The sequence below is a fragment of the Aptenodytes forsteri genome, unplaced genomic scaffold (genome assembly GCF_000699145.1).
Source record: "Aptenodytes forsteri isolate BGI_AS27 unplaced genomic scaffold, ASM69914v1 Scaffold139, whole genome shotgun sequence".
Lineage (NCBI taxonomy): Eukaryota > Metazoa > Chordata > Aves > Sphenisciformes > Spheniscidae > Aptenodytes > Aptenodytes forsteri.
The window spans coordinates 22,190-40,067 of NW_008794414.1; the positions used below are offsets into that span (position 1 = coordinate 22,190).

Consider the following 17,878-nt stretch of genomic DNA (forward strand, 5'->3'; position numbering starts at 1 on the left):
CCCTCATCCAGATCATTGATAAAGATATTGAACAAGACCGGCCCCAAAACTGAGCCCTGGGGAACACCGCTCGTGACCGGCCGCCAACTGGATTGAACTCCATTCACCACAACTCTCTGGGCCCGGCCGTCCAGCCAGTTTTTGACCCAGCGCAGAGTCCACCTGTCTAAGCCGTGAGCCGCCAGCTTCTCTAGGAGAATGCTGTGGGAGACGGTGTCAAAGGCCTTGCTGAAGTCCAGGCAGACCACATCCACAGCCTTTCCCTCATCCACTAGGCAGGTCACCTGGTCATAGAAGGAGATCAGGTTGGTCCACCGCTCAAAGCTGGAGCTGCCATAAGGTGGACATGTCCCCTCATTCCCACACAGTAAGCAGAAAACTTGGCAGTGCTGTGGTCAGAAATCAGATGGGATGAAGGCTGGACTGGCCTCTTACTGGAGAGTTGGAAGTGCAAAATTTGGACAGGCACAAGGACACCTTGCTGGAATTTGATTTCCTTATGAATGTCACTTGGCTTTCTCTTCCCTCTGACTGGAGGGGTTTTTTTGAACCACAGAATGTTATTCTGTGAAGGAAGGCAGATGAAGTGATAGTATCAGCAGGAGAAGATAAGGTATTGTCCTAGGGACTAATTGCGCAGCTTGACTTCCTAATTTGTTAGAATAGATGAAAATTCCCCACAAAGGGGAACACAGGCTTAAACCTGCTGGCAGATTTTTCTACCTCATTTTTGAATAATAACATAAAGTAGAAATAATCATGATCTAATTGTAGACAATTTGTTAGTCAAAAAAATCAGTTGAACAAATTGTTCTTTCTAGTATATGAGTTAAAATTAAGATACACACACACCAGGGAAGGTTATTCCTGAGGTATTTATGACTGCAGGACACCTGAAAAGTACTAAAAATAAAATGGAAAACCAGTGACTTATAAAATCTTTCCTTTTAAATATGGAGCTACATGAAACGTGGTCCTTGAGCAACCTGGTCTAAGATTAAATCAGCCCTGCTTTGTGCAGGGGGTTGGACAAGGTGATCTCTAGAGGTCCTTCCAACCTAAATAGTCCCTGGATTCTGTCAAATGCCCACAATTAATAAGGTTGTGCAGACTACTTCAAACCTAAAAATCCATCTCAGGTCTAACAGCAGTGATGGGCTCAGACTCTAGTGGAAAGGACTGAAGTCCTCTCAGAGCACCACAGCTTAACCTCATCCTCAGGTTGCCCCATCAGTCCCTAGCTGCTTTGTCCTCACTTTCCACCTAACCCCGTAACAGCATATGGTTTTAGCTTGCTCCTATTTATTTGCAAGCACCAAGTGGATGCGCAGCCCCTGAACAGTCTGAACCATAATGTAACAGGATCCTGTGTGACAAATGAAGACAGTCAGAATGAGGACACAACAGGGAGCCTGTCCTCCTTCTTCCTCATTTCCCTCCGACACAAATGCATCCGCGTGAACACAACAGCACACTTCCATCTGCTGAGGGAGCTGCTCTCTTCTCTTGCCACCCTCCCTCTGCATACAGATGTGCTTGCATGTGGACTGCACACTCCAGAAGGCAGACGCTGCTGGTTTTTAATCCCCCTGAATTCTCTGATGGATTAAACCTCAAATCTCTAACCATCCGTCTAATGCTGCAGTAAGTAACACACATACTGGTTACGCTGATTTACAGCTTAAATAAAAGTGAAAGACAGTCAAAATTAAATGTCTGAAAATCAATCTATGCTGCGAGTGGATGGGACACTAAAGCGTTCTGGATTATTTTCTCCCACCACCCTTCACCCTGCCCAGTGCCTGCTGAGGCAAAAATCACTGGCTGCAGCAATAAAAGTTGCGGGTACATGTACTCTACCTACCTGTAACCCTTCAATGGCCAGTTTGAGGATCGATGGCGTAAGCTTGGAGGCTTGCTTGAAGGAGAAGTTGCTCCAGTCTATAATTAGAATGAAGCCATTTATCTGAAGCTCCTGATCTTCGATGAGCACTTCCAAGGACAGTAGGATAGCCCGAAGGATATCTATGAAGGAGTTCCTAAAGTCAAAGCAGAAAAAAAAAAGTCAATGGTTGCAGTTATCTTCAAAACTCAAGATACTCAGCTTTGCTGTGGATGGGACATGAGCAAGGGACGGGGATTTATTCTGGTAAAATTCTTCTGAAAAGAGAGTGGTTTCAGAGGTGTCACTAAAGTGCTCCCACTCTGAAACTCACATTCCTCTGCTTGATGTGATAAGTCCTGCTCACTGGTGGATAAAATAAACCCTGAATTAAATCTTTTCCATTCTTCTGGCATTCCTTACAATAGATTTTAGCTAAGCTACTTTGGGAAAATATTTATCTGTGGTGAAATGAAATGGATTCAGGCTATTAATTTAAACCCCTGCTCCTTAAGCTACTTGGAAAATATTTATCTGTGGTGAAATGAAATGGATTCAGGCTATTAATTTAAACCCCTGCTCTATACGTTACCAGTTTTTTTGTTCAATTCCCAATTCCCCACCACCCTTCTTTTCTTTCTATTATAAAGAGGAAAATCAGAAAAGGAAATAAATCAGTCTGATATTAATATAAATGGTATGGTTACAACTAGGCTCCCTGGCTTCCTGCTTGAGTGGAGGGAATGATCCCAGGCTTTGCACAATAAAGTTTGACTGTTGCCTTATTTCTGCAAACCAAATGCAACATGGAAAATAGCTGCATCCACTCAAAATGGGAACTCTTTATTAATTAACAGCTACCAATAGGCTGGATGCAAGGCTTCCTTCAGCTCTGGGAGAATAATTAGAAACCATGGAGGCCCTGAAGGAGATAGCAAGTGACAGAGAAGAAAATGTTGACGTGTTTTCTTTAATGTGAAAGTCCGCACTGGGAAGCCTGGGCCGCTCTCTACTTCCATCTCATGCATTTTGCAAAAGCGAGAGTTGGACTCTTTAATAACTTTTATCCATATTTACACCTGAGTAAGCTGAATCAGGCCCTCTTGTCACCTGTCCTTCCCATTAAGATGATTTACAAACAACAGATTCTTTTAGAGAGCAACAAGCAAAGAAAGCTTCAAAAGGTACAGCTTAACCTTCTGTAAAATGAAATTGTAACATACTGCTATTGCAGTCTGCTTTACTTCTGCATAATTCTCAAATTTTGATGAGGCCTGAGGTTTGTTACAGAGAAGGCTTATACCATGTTCTCCCACGGAGATTTTCATTTAATCCTTTTCTGCTGTTTTCTTTAATTTAAAACAAGCCATCTAAGCCTACAAGAGCGTTGTTTCAAATTCTGCCTGTGAGAAAAAACCTATGTGCAGTCAAAACAAACTTCTCTACCATCAAGACCTCTACCCCTGAATGGCAGCAACACATGATAAATTTCTATAAGAAGTAAATGGTGAAGTGTTTTCTTATTCTTTCTCTTTTCTCTCAGCAGGTTATGAGTGGAAATGTACATTCCTTCTCTGAAGACATGATCCCTTGAAAAAGCTGTTCCTGAACTGTGTCTTTCTGCAAAAGTTAGAAGCTTCTCTGAAGTATAATTGCTGAGGCAACTTGCAATACATAGAGCTTAAAGATATTTAACTGTATTGCTGCTGGGTACCGGACCACCCCTTCCTCATTTGCAGCAACAGGACAACCTTGACCTTTTCAAATTGTATGGGGAAGCTGTGCTAAACAGACAAACTGAAGGAGTACTTTCCTTAGCAACATAAGGCGAAGGAATACCTATTGGATTGGCAATTGACATTTCTTTTTAGTCTAAATTTATTTCAGAAAACTGTGATATGAATATACTACCCACTGCTCAGCTGAAATGGGTGATGGCTTTCAAGCAGCAGCATCAAATTACTAGATTTTCCGTGATGAAAAAAGCGATTGCAACTCTAGACCGTATCTACTTAATATATCCTACACTACTCTACCCCAGCATCCCTATTCAAGGAGGTCAGCCTTCCACAAGAACTGCCCCATGGAAGCTCCCAGAGGTGCGCAGTGGCTCCAAAAGTGTCCTCACACACATGCCAGCCTTCTCTACTCTCTTGTTGAGTAGATACAGAATGATATTATCATCCATGGATGGGCTTTCTGGCTAGATTGGGGAAGACGGACTAATCCAGAGCTCGATTTAACCCCACATTTGCAAATCTTAAAGTGAACTGAATACTTGTTTTATGAAGGTGTGAAAACAGGGTCACACTGTGATCAGAACAGGTTTCAACCCTTCATTTGTGGGAAGAAGTTTTCTTAATAGAACATTTAAACTCATATTCATGATCCTGCTACCTCTGATGCTTTTAAAGGTGGTGTAATGATTTACATCACTGTAATGTAAATTACAGTATGGGGTACTGGTGGGGCTGTATGGAAATGGTGCATACAAGGTATTTTCTGTAATCCACTTAAACTCTAAATCACAATGAAATATTTCATTTGACTGAGTGCAAAATCTTCCTCTCGGACTCTATGCTGAGGAATTCCAATCTTAAATTCCTAATCCAAATTAACAGGTTATCAAGCAATTACTCACCTGTACTTCCCTGTACTTTCAGTAGAAGTTATTTGCCTGGGAGACACGGCACCCACTTTTCTTAGTGTGTAACTAATCTGGCTCTCCCCTGCCCAGATACCTCCCCCCTCTACGTATTTGCAGTTTTAAGACATGGTGTAGGAAATAACTCAAAGTGAACACAAAGGTGTTTTTCAGATGAGTACGAGGAGACATGAAAGCAGCACACAAGTCCTCCAGGTGGGCTCTTTGCAGGCACGCTGTTTTGTGAATGCAGGGTCTGGATAGAAATCAGACAGAGTGCCACTTGAGGCTGAAGCCCTCTGCTCCCTAATCTTGAGGCTTTGAGACAAATCATTCAGCTGTGTGACTGATTTGCATCCAAATCATTTTCTATGCATGAACACAGAACCACTTTCTATTAGTCCATCTCTTTTGTTCCTTTGCTTAATGTTCCCTTTCCTCCTCCAACCCCCCTCCCCACCAGTTCAACCCTCTCACAAAAAAAAAAAAAAAAAAAAAAAAAGTGAAATAAATTACTATTGCACAAAGGGAAATGTGTAAGGTGCTGTAAGTATTCGGCATGGAGCCCACTGAAGTGAGCCACTAATGAGTTACAAAAGATTTGCACAAGCCCCAGAAAGACAAAAAGGAGGAGGGAGAGAGAGAGCCTATCTGCCTTGGCTGAATGGAAAGGTACCACAAAAGAGGCTCTTCAAATATCCTTTGGAAAATGGGAAGTTAGCCCAACAGAAGCTAGTGGTAAGGAACAATACTGTAAAACAAAAATGAAGATGGTTTAGCTGAGGGATTTGGTGGAGAGATTAGCCAAAGGCGTAACATGAAAATAAATAAGAAGAAATTACTTAATTATAAGAGGTGTAAGCAGGCTGTGAGAGAATCAAAAGGCTCAGTGGAGTACCAGGGTGCAATGGGAACAATTAAAGGAGATAAAGACATTGCAGGGAAATTAAATGATCTATTTGCATGTCTCTGCCACCAGTCATTTTGAAGAGATACATGGATAATAAAGCTGAGGGACTGTTGGAAAATAAAGGGTCAAATAAGTCACGCTGCAAGAAAGTGATACATTTTGGAGAAGATAGCATCAGTAAAGGCTTTTGACATTACTGTCTCTGAACAGCTAAGCACAGGCTCTGTTTTAGGCATGCTAGTGAAATTAATTAGATTACTCAGTTAAAAGTATGAACATGCAGAAGTACTGGCAGCTGAAGCCATTAAGATTGTCTGGTAGTAAGCAAAAACAAACCGTCACTAAAAATCCTGACTGTCCCACAAGACAGCAGGCTAACAAAGTTTGGACCAGTGTCGTTATCTTGGCAGTTGCAGACAGCTCAGCTTAACATCCCTCAGTTAGTATGCTGTAAAAGCCTCTCTCCTGTAATACTTGAAAGGTGACTTAGTTAAATGCAGATGCAGATAAAAGGGATTTCTTTACTTGTTAAAAAAACGGCTCAGGATAACAAATCAATGAATTTACAACCTTTTAAATGTAACAAAGTGAACTTGCAACACCATCATATTTAACATAAGCTAACAAAAGACTAAGCAATATAAAACTGGTTTCACTGAGTCTGTTTGAACAACTAAGAAGAGAAGACAGTATAGTACACCTCACAAAAAAAGCTATGGCCAACGCTGAATAGCATTTAGCAAGCTGCAAACATGGCATAGATACAAATCGGGTAAGAGACCACATCTCGCTTTGTTCCCTCCCCACACAGTAAATCACCAACGGAGGGCAAAAATGCATGCTTAGCTTCTAGTGGGGGGAGAGCTGGCACTGCCCTGCAAGGAGGATTCCCACTGGGAGTAATGTGCAGAAAAGGAAGTGTAAAGAAGAAGGACCAGAAAAACATGCTCAGGTTGCTGCAAATTATTTGAGCTAATCGAAGCTGAAGAAGCTGTAAGGAAAGGCTTAGAAAGGGAGACATGAACAACAAGCAGATCGATGTTGCTGGAGGAGGGAGAACCCAGGAAGGAGCATTTTGAATTGCTCCCACACGCAGCCAAGGTACGGTGTTCATGGAAAAGCCCTTGGAATCCAGTCATTGAGTTTTGAACAGGTGCTCATAAATCATACGAAGTCATTTATTTCAGCAGATTAAATTCTCCTTTCTGCTCATGAAGTATGGATAAGAAAGCCCCAACTTCTGATAATGTGTTCTTAGAAAACATCTGGGGTTTTTTAATGCATGTATTTATTTTAGAAATTTTAAACTTACCTCTGCTGAAAAAAGCACTGGAAATTACTGACATATAGTCCTTAGGGATTCATGTCTTGATTCAAACTCATGACCGTGAGTAGCTGCCCTGCCTCTCTGACATCAGAGGGAAGTGGCAGTCAATCCAACCACTGCAAGACCTGATCTTCACATTTTATGACCTTTTGGTGAGGAAAGGCCCCTCATATGAACCCTGCACAATGCTGGGCAGTCCTTGGCTGAAGAACAACCAGGAAGAATAACTGCAAAATGAAGAATCGTGAATAAACACGGTGACTTACTTGACTAATCCTGCACCAGAGAAGATGAACAGTTGAACAGAGGAGCTCACAGCTGACTCATGCGCTGAAAAGGGTTTGTTTGTCTCATCTGTCTGAGGTCTGAATACTGCATATGTGCACAGAAATTAGCAAGGCTTGTCTACGATTCACAGAGAAAATGGGTTGCATTCACAGTAAATGTTCACAACAAATATTTTGACCAGCCGTGGGTAACTTTCTTCGTAGAACAGTTCAAAGCCATTTAAACTCGTTAGCTGCAAAAATATGGATAATTCACCAGCATGCAAACTGGAGAAATTCTTACACAACAATCTGAGATTTGTTCTTATTTTGTGGGGTACCAACCCTTTCTTTGCCATGCCGAAGTTAAGTTACAGATTTTTTTTATTTCTCTGTAGAACCAGAATATATGCAGATAAAACTCCTACTGAGTAAGACACAGGTTGCATTAAGTTAATGTCATAGCTCCAAATTATTCTTCTGTCACATCCAGTGTAGCTATCTTAGGCTGCTCCAGTATGTCAGCTTCAGACAGGCATCGTTCCTGTTTTGTAATGAAAAGATAGCAAGTTTTTCCCACAGCATCTGTGTGAGTCTATAAATAAAATTCCAAAGTAAATTTACATCCAGGATAACAGACTGGATAGATAAGTGTACTGATTTTTTTCTTTGGAAACAGTTCGTCCAACAGTGCACTGGATACAAAGAATAGAGTAGACTAAGCTGAGACCTGACCTGTATTTAACAACATCAAAAATCCACTGCTTAGCTTGTAACTGAATGGAGGCCAGTCACCCACAGATATCTGGCTGGCTTTGAATTCCTGCTTGGAGTGAGCTGGAAGCCTTTGCCATTGCCAGTGAAGGGGAAATGTACCAGCCTGCAGAAAGAAACTGCATCGGTTTATTCTTTTATCATGCAAAAATTGCCTCTCAGGGGCTTTCTTAAAGATATAAAAATATTCCCCGTGTTATGTTTCTGCTTGAGGTTTGTCTATATACCAGTATTATAAGGTTTTTTTGCTGTTACTTTCCACTTCAGTTGAACTCCATAGCAACCAATAACCCCTGAATTACACCCTCTGCGTTCAAGTCAGCGTTACGAATCTCCTCCTACATACACTCATTCATATTGTGGGCACCCTTACGAAGTGAATACTTTGTCCCTGATGTTAATGTGACCGTGCAAGGACCCTTTCTTACGTGTAATTTGGCTGAAAAACAGGAACCTTTGCAGCCTCTGTGCTAGGGGAGGGGGAGTGCTGGTGGTGGGGCTCTTTGGGCCCCTGGTGGGACCAGCTTCCACCAAAGAGACCTACACAGGGGAGTGGGGAGGTGACATCTGCTCTTCCCTTTGCCTCATCCCAGGGACTTGTTACACCATCTAGCAGGGAATCAGTCCAAGACAAAGCATGAAATTGTTAGACTCCTGAGAGCTCAAAAAATCCCTCCCTGAGCTCTCCAGAAACTTGATCCCAAACAGAGCAGGCAACCGATTGCAACCCAGCACAGCACAAGCTTAGCGACCGCACATAAGGAGTCCACTTGGGTGCAGTAGGGCAGCCCAGCCATCAGGCTAATGGCTTGGCTGGGCTCCAGGCAGAGCACTCAGCGTTGTGCAGGGTGAAGCCTCTCAGGAGCAGTGCGCAGCTCTGCTTTGCAGCCTGCTGCTGAAAGGAAAGGCCAGAATTGAATCTCAGGTGTAATATGACTGTTCCTCTGGCTGTGGATTTGTTTTATTCCTTCAGGAGACAGTATTTCTGAGCTACACACTGGTGATTTTCTTGCCTTTTTAGTACCCAGAGCAAGGTCATGCTTGCACACTGTGCAAATTTCTCTGTTGAGAAGGAATAAGTGACAATCACAGGCAGTGTGTTATGATACTATGGAAATTATTAAAGGTCCTATGCTACAACCCTTAAATGCAATCAATAAATCAATACTACAGAGCCAGTGCAGTAATTTGCCTGGATAGTCCCAAATGCAATGTCCCCTGCGAGGAGCATGGGGAAGATGGGCAAAGAATACATTCCAGCATGAGCACAGTCAGGGAGTCTGTGGTGGTTTCAGGTTAGTGGTCTCCACTGGTAGAAATTTAGGAGATGACATGTGGGAACACACTGACAGTCACATCTCAGGATACTGTTTGAGAGGTAGTTTTTAATCTCCTATCATGATCTTACCGATGGTGTGATACTGTTCCCTTAAAGCACAGCTGTAGTAATAATGAACAAAACAAATGCTGGTACATGAATGGCTTATGGTTGGCAGCACTAGGACTGATGACCTCTGTTGTTTTATTTTATTCTGTGTGATTGCATAGCCTTTTCTTATTCCCTCTTGGCACTGTGATCCATCCTTGCATCACACTAAGCTATTTACTCAATTTCTTGCATCATTGTGTTCCACAAGTTAATTTTTCACTACAGAAAGGGAAAGCATTTTCTTTTCAACATTATGAAGCTACTGTTTAATCACAGAAAGCAGTTATACAGATCCTTTGTTCTGCTATTAGAAGAAGGTACAAATGGCATCACCCATTCAGTCTCCCTGCTATCGTGTTTTCTCTGTATGAATCCACTATATCTCCTCTAGCTATATCTCTACTGCATCTTCAACATCTTTCCATTTAAAATAGCCCTGGACTTTTTGCTCCCTTCTGATGCAATTACCTCACTTGTTCATAACGCTAATGAATTCCTTTCATTGCTCTTTTTTTTGGACAGTTACATTTTTTACATCCTCTTCTTTTTGAGATAGTACAATGTAAAGTGAATTCAGTATTCAAGGTGAGTTTGGAATATCAGCATACATAAAAGAATACGTTATCTTTTCCTATTTATTCTTCATCTCATTCTTAATGCAGCCTAACATCTAATTAACTCTTCTGACCACCACTGCACAATAAGTACACTTCTTAATTGTGTTGTCCATAATGACATGATGTTTTTCTTAAAAGGTTAAAAGTAATTGAAAACCCAGAAGAAACTGCATAGAGTTAAGAGAGGATAAAGGATCTGCATACAAGATGTGGCCACATATTAAAATCCAACATGTTCTTGCACTGCCCTTAGTCTTCTTTGCATAATAAATGCTGCTTTTCTAGGTCATTCTAGAGTTTTCCACAATTTTTGTTGATCTTCACTAACCTACACAGCTTTCCATTTACTTTTTTTCACATCACCACTTACGTCTCCTACATCTGCCAAAAGAATATTACTGCTAGGCATTATGATAACATAATTTTGCCACTTACAAATCCTACTCTCTGCCTGAAGTATCAGGGCCACTTTTATGTGCAAGGCAAGAATTCATCTGTATGTTTATTAACTTTTCTGAAAAGACTTTAATACAAACTTCACAGGAAGATTTTTGATTAGCTACCTAAATGGTATATTTACATATTTAACCTTAGACAATTCTAACAAAATTATCTAAGTGTCCCTTTGGTTGCAACCAGTCATTCTTACAGCAGACATCAATGATGACTAGATCAAATAGTAAAGTTAAAATCAAATAACTGCTCACTGAGGCATATATTCTGAGAGTGCTGAGTTCAGAACTACAAAAGTCATATTATCGCTTGTGGATATTCAAACAGCACCTGATTACTCACACAGCGCTCATCAATCCAGAAAGCTTTGAAAAATATAGCAGAATGCCTGGAAGTTCATTCAGAAACTCACTTTTCTCTATCTCTGTTGGAAAGTTTGACTGTTCAGCTAAGAAGCAGACTCCTTCTGTGTGCTTGAAATTACAGTAATGAACTTTCAGCTGGTAATCATAAGCTGACAATGAACCCAAAAGGCATGCATGAAGTCACCTCTTTCCTTCTAGTACCTAGTCTGAAATCTCTATGAAGCTCTAAGGTCAGAGAAGAAATTTGGTCCATCTGAATGTCAGATTTTTAGAGCCACAGATGCTGTACAATCTGTGTGCTTGACAGATGAGAGTCAAAACTTGCCTGTGAAAGCAGCCCATATTTTGAAAAATATTCTGCTGAAGGGTCCCTTTTTCTTGTGTATGGAATTATGGAAGGTACATTTGATTCCACAGGCTGAAAAAAGTCAGAAAAAGTCATAGGAAAACTGGAAAAATAAGTGAGGCCAGATGGTCAGGAGCAGACTGCATCAGGCTTGAGAAATGATGATCTATCCAGTAGAAAGAGCAGAGCTGAGCTGATCATGGTGAAAAGCCACAGTAAACTGAGACCATTCAAGCATAACATGAAGAAGAAAAAGAAAAATACAGCATCCCAGTGGACTTCAGGAAGTCAGTGCGACATCCTCCTTGGCCTGTATGAAATGAGTGCACACACAGAGACAGACTGCTGCAGACTCCGCAGTAGTGGCATGTCTAGAAATGGTTCACATGAAGATGGTGGAAAATGGCCTGTGTATCTTCATTGGCAAGATCATCCTGTGGTAGTAATGTATATCTCCACATAAAGATTTATAAAGCAGTTTTGGTATCACCAGATGGTATAATGAAGAAACAGAGAGACCGTGTTTTATTCCTCCTTTCAGGAGGAATGAAAGAGAAAAGCAGAGCAGGTATGGGTAGTGAGCAACAATGCCACCAATGAAAACAAAGAAATAATTTGCAAAGAAAGCAATCAGAAACATCACAGTCTTACAACCTCTCTCCAGTAAAAATGGCATTTTAACTATCATAACATAGAGGAAGATATAAAAATGATGATGTTATTAAAAAGCTTGGAGAAGCTCAGCGGTCCCTATGCCTGTCTGGTGGAGAGCATATTAGGGTTTTTCTAGAACAGCAAGAACAGACTGATGAAGCCATGTGGGATGTCATCACCAAAGGCAAATGATCAAAGCAGAATCTCTTCCGAGATATTGGGTAAGAGGCTATCAAGACATGAGAAGAAGTGGTAAAAAATAGAAACACAAGTATATCTTAGTAAATGCCTAAAATGGCTATTAAATCAGGCAAATAAGCATATACCTATGCTTATGCCTGTACTTAAATCTGGGGAGTGAAAGTGGCAGACATTAAAAAGATGTACAGAAGTTATGTCAATCACAAAGAGGGTTATAAATTATTTTAGTTGGAGCCCTTCAGGGCCAATAAAAAACAGACATGAAAATATTCTAATCATTTCTTATAAGCAAATGAAAAGATGTGTCAAGCATTATATATCAAAGAGGTTTCCCACTGGAACAATAAGCAACTTTGATATAGCTGACAAGATGGAGGACCTTGATATTATTGATGTAGAAATGATCATTGGGGAACTCAAAACAGATGCTATAAAGATTCATAAGACAGCAGTCTAGGAAAAATTAACTGCAGATCTCTTCAGAAACAATGACGAAGAAAATTTGCTGTTATGATTCAACTGAGCAGGGGAGAAGGACCAGAAAAAAAGTGAACTTGTGTGTATTTATGAAATAGAGAAGACTGTTAAAAGTGTATGGGATCATGATGCTGCCAGCCACAAAGAAACTGCTTTGCACAGTTATGCTGAAAAGGTTATGCAGTGCCACGAAGCTCAAGAAAAATGAGCAGTTTTCACCCTAGCCACTTTTGAGTACATCATATTTCATGCAACATCGCTGAAGACAGTGAAGGAATGAATAGCAGCAACAATTCCCCCTAAGACAGCAGATATTTTTTTTCCAGAAATCCACTGAAAGTGTAAACAAGAGATATCTGTAGAAGACTCCAGACTTTACAGAATCCTTAATAAGAAAAAACGTGATGTGATCCAACCAACAATGAGGAGTCTGGTCAAATGTTACCAGTGGAATTAGAAAAAGGTATGTCTTCTTACTCATGTTTTCCAGGTTTGTCTCTGACTTCGTTGGGTATTGGACCTCCCATGTGGAAAGCAGCTGACAAGAAATTGCTTTGGGAGATCTGGTATTCCACGGACAGATGACTCCCCAGTATGTCAATCAACAGAAGACCGATAACCGAATGAATTTTATAACTACCAAGTAGAAAACAAAAGTTATGGAAGACACCATCAGTCTGAATCATACCACATTGTAGGAGAAACCTTAGGAACTAGTGTTGAATTTAATTCTATAGGCAGTATGAATGACAACTGCTTCTGTAATGACTCCAGTGAGTGAACTGATTGCTCCTCTTGAAGGGGAGTTACTGAATACAGAAATCAAGTATCATCAGCTCTATACTATGTATCATTGCTAGCCATTTACTAAGTATATTTTTGTAAGGATGACAGTAGTGGAGCAAAAGAGGTGTGCCTAAAGGAAGATAAATATCTTTTTTCTGTGGATTTTGCTACCACTTATGCAGAACAAGTCGCATAAGAGGAACAAAAAGTGTTCAGATCCAGAGACAGCTACAACCACCTGATGCTTTGCAAGTGAGGAAGTGAGCTTTCCTGGGATGTACGGGGTTTCTTTGATAAAATAGTTCTTTGGAAGGCTTTTTTTTTTTTTTTTGGCTTTGAAGTTGCAAAATACGGTTTTCTGAGAGAATTGCAAGACAAAGGGAAAAGAGGTGAGCCTAGAAGGACTCCCTGCAACACAAAAAGCCACATGGAAATTATTCCAAAGCAGCAACCTGAACAAATTAATGGGACTGGCCCAGCTCATTTAGAAATACAACAGTGTTTAGACTGGCTTTCTTGAAACAGATGAAGTAATTATGGAACAAAAATATTAAAATGCAGGCTGCAAACTGAAAATTAGAAACTGCCAGGGTTACAGTTGTTCTCAAAATGCCCCGTGCCGGATCAGTGGACAAAATAAGCTATAATCAATTTTTAAGTATGATTTCATATACTGTAATCACAAAGGGAAAAATTAAACATATTTTAAAACTCTAAGACCAGTATTTCGCAATTTCTGAGTTCTTCATTTTCTGTGAATGCAGTGGCTTGGTACATAATTTCCCTATTTAAAAAAAAAAAAGAAAAGAATGGGCAATCTACCTGAAGCATTTAATCAACGCTTTACTTGTATTTCATTATCAGGACTTAAAACCTTAAACTTCTGCAATAAACTCTGCCTTTTAACCAAGATTACTAATTCCATGATCTAGCAGCATGAAGGCTTTTTCCTGGATGGGACGGGATGGATCTTTGTGTCACATATTGACAGCAGTGCTGTGTAGTAACTGTTTAAGTTGAGATCCCAAAGAAGGCAGAAATAGGATTGTGGAGCCTTCTTTTGAATATATGGTAATGGTGAAAAGGAAGCCCAGCTTGCTATCCTCTATTCCCCTGAAGCCAGTACAATTTTTTTGGTACATGCCAGTTCCCAGCAGACTACCGATTAGTATTGCAGGTGCAGTGTCGTCCTTGCCTTGGAATAGTAATGTTATGTTATTATTTTGGCAGACTATCAAATTTTCTCAGGAATTACCAGTGAAAAACAATTTAAGTGGTTTATAAACTACTAAACTTCAGCTGGGTTGAAAACAGAATTTCATGTTAACTGCAATGTTAGGAATTCTGAAAGAAAAGTTTCATTAATTTCTTATTACACAGGTTATCAGCAACCTCCTAAATCATTCTAACCTCTGTACAGTAGGGTATACTTATATGTGTGGATGTTTAGTCTCTGCCTTCCGGCAGCCACTGTTTCAGGTTTTGCTGTTTCTGGGGGAAAGGGCTGCGCTTTAGGTTTTGTAAACAACTGGAAACTGTACATTGATGATGTAGTTCTATACTCTTCTATTTCTGTTTGTATTGCTTTTTATTGTGAAGCTAATATAATTAATTCAATTTTTTTTTCACACTTCTAATAAGAATTCTCACATAGTCAATACAGAGAATTACTGAAGAAGTGTGGTTAGTTGAAGTCACTACTCTACACTAATTCAGTTATAAATAATTGCTCATGGAGAAACATATGTAACAATTAAGTACAGAAAATAGTAGACAGCCAAAATTTTTGTGCTTTTGAACTCAATCATAGAATCATAGAATCATAGAATCATTGAGGTTGGAAAAGACCTCTAAGATCATCGAGTCCAACCATCGACCCAACACCACCGCCCACTAAACCATGTACAATATACAATGTACAATGACGTCCTGCCAGACCTCACATTGGTATTTGTAGGAGGCAGCTCTGGAACCAGTTAGCTGGAACAACCAGGATCTTTACTCCAAACACAAGCAGTAATGATCACTTCAATGTAGATACAGACAGCAAGGAGGCCCTGTTTTGTCAAAAGTCAGCAAAAAAGAGGCAGAAAAAGGATCAGCAGACATTGCCACAGCAAGTCTAGTTACATGGCCTTGAGAAAAATGCCAGAAGGAAAACTTCAGTGTTAGAGGTAAACATGGAAGTCTTGAACAAATAAATCATCCCTTGTTCTTTATTTCCTCTTGTTTTCTGGAAAACAGTTGCATGCAGTCATTGGTACAAGCTTGTTTACAAAGAAACATCTGATTTTTTCATTTATTCCTTCCTGTAAAAAAACCTTTATGAAAACAGAAATTCACAACTAATTTTCCTTGAGATCTAACTGGTTTGATGTTAAGAAAGTAAGGGATTGGGTGTTACTATGAACATATTATGGTTCATTGGAATAGCTGCGCGTTGAAGTCTTTTTTAAAAGTAGCAAAGCCTACATTTCAGGAGATGGCGTTGGAGATGCTTACACCATAACAGGGAAGATATGGCCATTGGAAGATTTAATATATAAAAGCTGTAATTTGGTATCATGGGATGGCTTGTTAAAAGTACAGGGTTTGTTAATACTACATTGGGTGTCCTTTTTTGTATTCCCCTTTCACTGTATTGAAAGGGGAAAATTAGGCAGGGAGAGTTCATTCTTATAGATCTAAGCACAGTCTTACGACACATTTGTTACAACAGCAGAATCCTTAATTCATTTTTTTAAAAGCAACTGTAGTACATACTTCTCTTTTTTCTAGCCAATGCTTTGACTTCACAAAAATGTTACTAAAAAGGCCTTATGGCAATATCAGAGAAAAACAAGTGATCAAGTCTTTGCAAAATGAATCCCAATATGCTGCAGTTAGTTTTGCTCCACAAAAACACACAAAAAGCAGAGTGCTTCCAGCCTCTCCGTGTTGTTTTTTTCCCTGATCTGCCAGAACTCTTCATGTTTCCATTCCCTTGCATTCAGTTCACTTAGCCTTGGTTAATAATTTGCAATTTTAGTATTAATCAACAGTGCTTAACAGTCAAGGAAATGCACTGGTTTCATTTCTGCACGAGAAGTATGTTAAGCCATAAGGTACTTAAGCAAATGTTTAATGTAAAGCATATGAATAGTCTCATTGCTGCATTTTTGTCTCCATAGCTGAGTTTGTTGGGGTTGCTCACATGCATGTGAGTATATGCCTTGCTGAATCAGATGTTATGAAAAAAATTTTCTTTGTCTTCTTGCTCTGTGGAAATGCATGAAGCCTATATGCTTTTGAAAGAATTAGATAAGGAGGTTCCCTGGCTTTAGCCATGCAATCTTCTAACTCATAGTTTCATGAAAGTCAGGAAACAGACTTTTAGTTCACCTATTCTGACCTAGTCATGTGCACTAGTTTTATTAAGGGCCCCACAACATGACTGTAGGCATGAATTAGGCCATTTTTCATTCCCGAAGTAGGAAACCGCATGACAGAGTACAGCGTTGGCACAGTTGGACTTTCTGCGAGCAGGACATTGATGAACACCTTCCTCCCCTCTGCCTGGCTGCAGCACTTCACCCCTGTACTCTGCCGCTCCCCTGGTCCCGGCCAGAGCCTCTCCTCAGAGGACACAGCTAATAGAGGTGCTGAACTATAAATCACACCTGCTTTATGATGCTGGGCACTTCTTCCAGCATAACTATTTCAATTTTTTTCCTTTGTTTCGTTTTCTGTTATCCTGCCATACTCACACTGGAGCAATTTGCCACATGCAGAAATGAGTCTTGTCCATGGCTTGCGTGCCCTCCTTAATTGCTCGGTACCACCAGCCTGGCAAATGGTTGTTTTCTCAACATACCATTAGTATAGTTACACTTCTTATCTTTCTGGGTACTTCAGGATAACAAAATAACCATTTTTTTTGTTGAAGATGTATTTGTAGACATTTATAGTGAGCCATAGCCTAGGCCAGGCTTAGATGGCAGCCAAGAGATTTATTTTCCACCATGCCTTTGGGAGATGTAGAGCTTCTTCAGGGGAGAAAAAGGTAGGCAAAGACGTTTGTCCTGCCCACCCTGGTGTAAGAGCTGGACCAGGACTGAAGTCTCTCTGTGGGTCAGGTGGGGGCCAGTTCAGGTTTCCTTCTGTATCAGGTTTCCTTCTGTATCTTTTGGGAAGCAGGATTAAAGAACACCTTGTCTTCAAGGCAGTGGTATGACAAGTAGGAAACATTGAGTTATTTCTTCCCTGTGCCACTGATTCATTGCCTGACTGCGTTCAATCCCTGCGAGCCCCTCCATTAGGCCTGGGGTGCACTCCTGCCCTGGGATGCAGCCGGCTGCAGGCTGCTTAGCCATGCCCTGCTGCCCCAGGGAGCCACCAGCGCTCCCAGCCCCCAGGGAGCCCCCGACCCCTTGACACACTCTTCCTCATTTAGGGAAGGTATTCAATGGTGCTGGGGAGGTTTACACAGCACCGGGCCTGCTGGTGACAGATGGAGCCCAGCTATCTCACAGGGGGAAAAGGATCATCGCTCATGAATTGGCGGGGCACATCGAGAGGGCTTTAAACTAGGTTTGAAGGGGGAAGGGGATGAAACCAGGCTCACTAGAGATGAGACTAGGGGTGGCGTGCCAATGCCGGGGGCGAAATCGATAGCCCAGCTCAAGTGCATCTACACCAATGCACGCAGCATGGGCGGCAAACAGGAGGAGCTGGAAGTCATTGTGCAGCGGGAGAGATATGACTTAGT

At 40.8% G+C, this 17,878-nt stretch overlaps 1 protein-coding gene across 1 annotated transcript in view; it reads right to left on the reverse strand.

Moving 5' to 3' along the window:
* Window positions 1-1,864: 1,864 nt before the first annotated feature.
* LOC103907222 (clavesin-1) overlaps window positions 1,865-17,878 on the reverse strand; it is a gene marked incomplete at its 3' end in the record, with an annotated part of 30,885 nt that continues 14,871 nt past the window's right edge. The window contains exon 2 of the mRNA XM_009289358.1: window positions 1,865-2,039. Coding sequence (XP_009287633.1) covers window positions 1,865-2,039 — 175 coding nt within the window. The remainder of the gene's footprint in view (window positions 2,040-17,878) is intronic.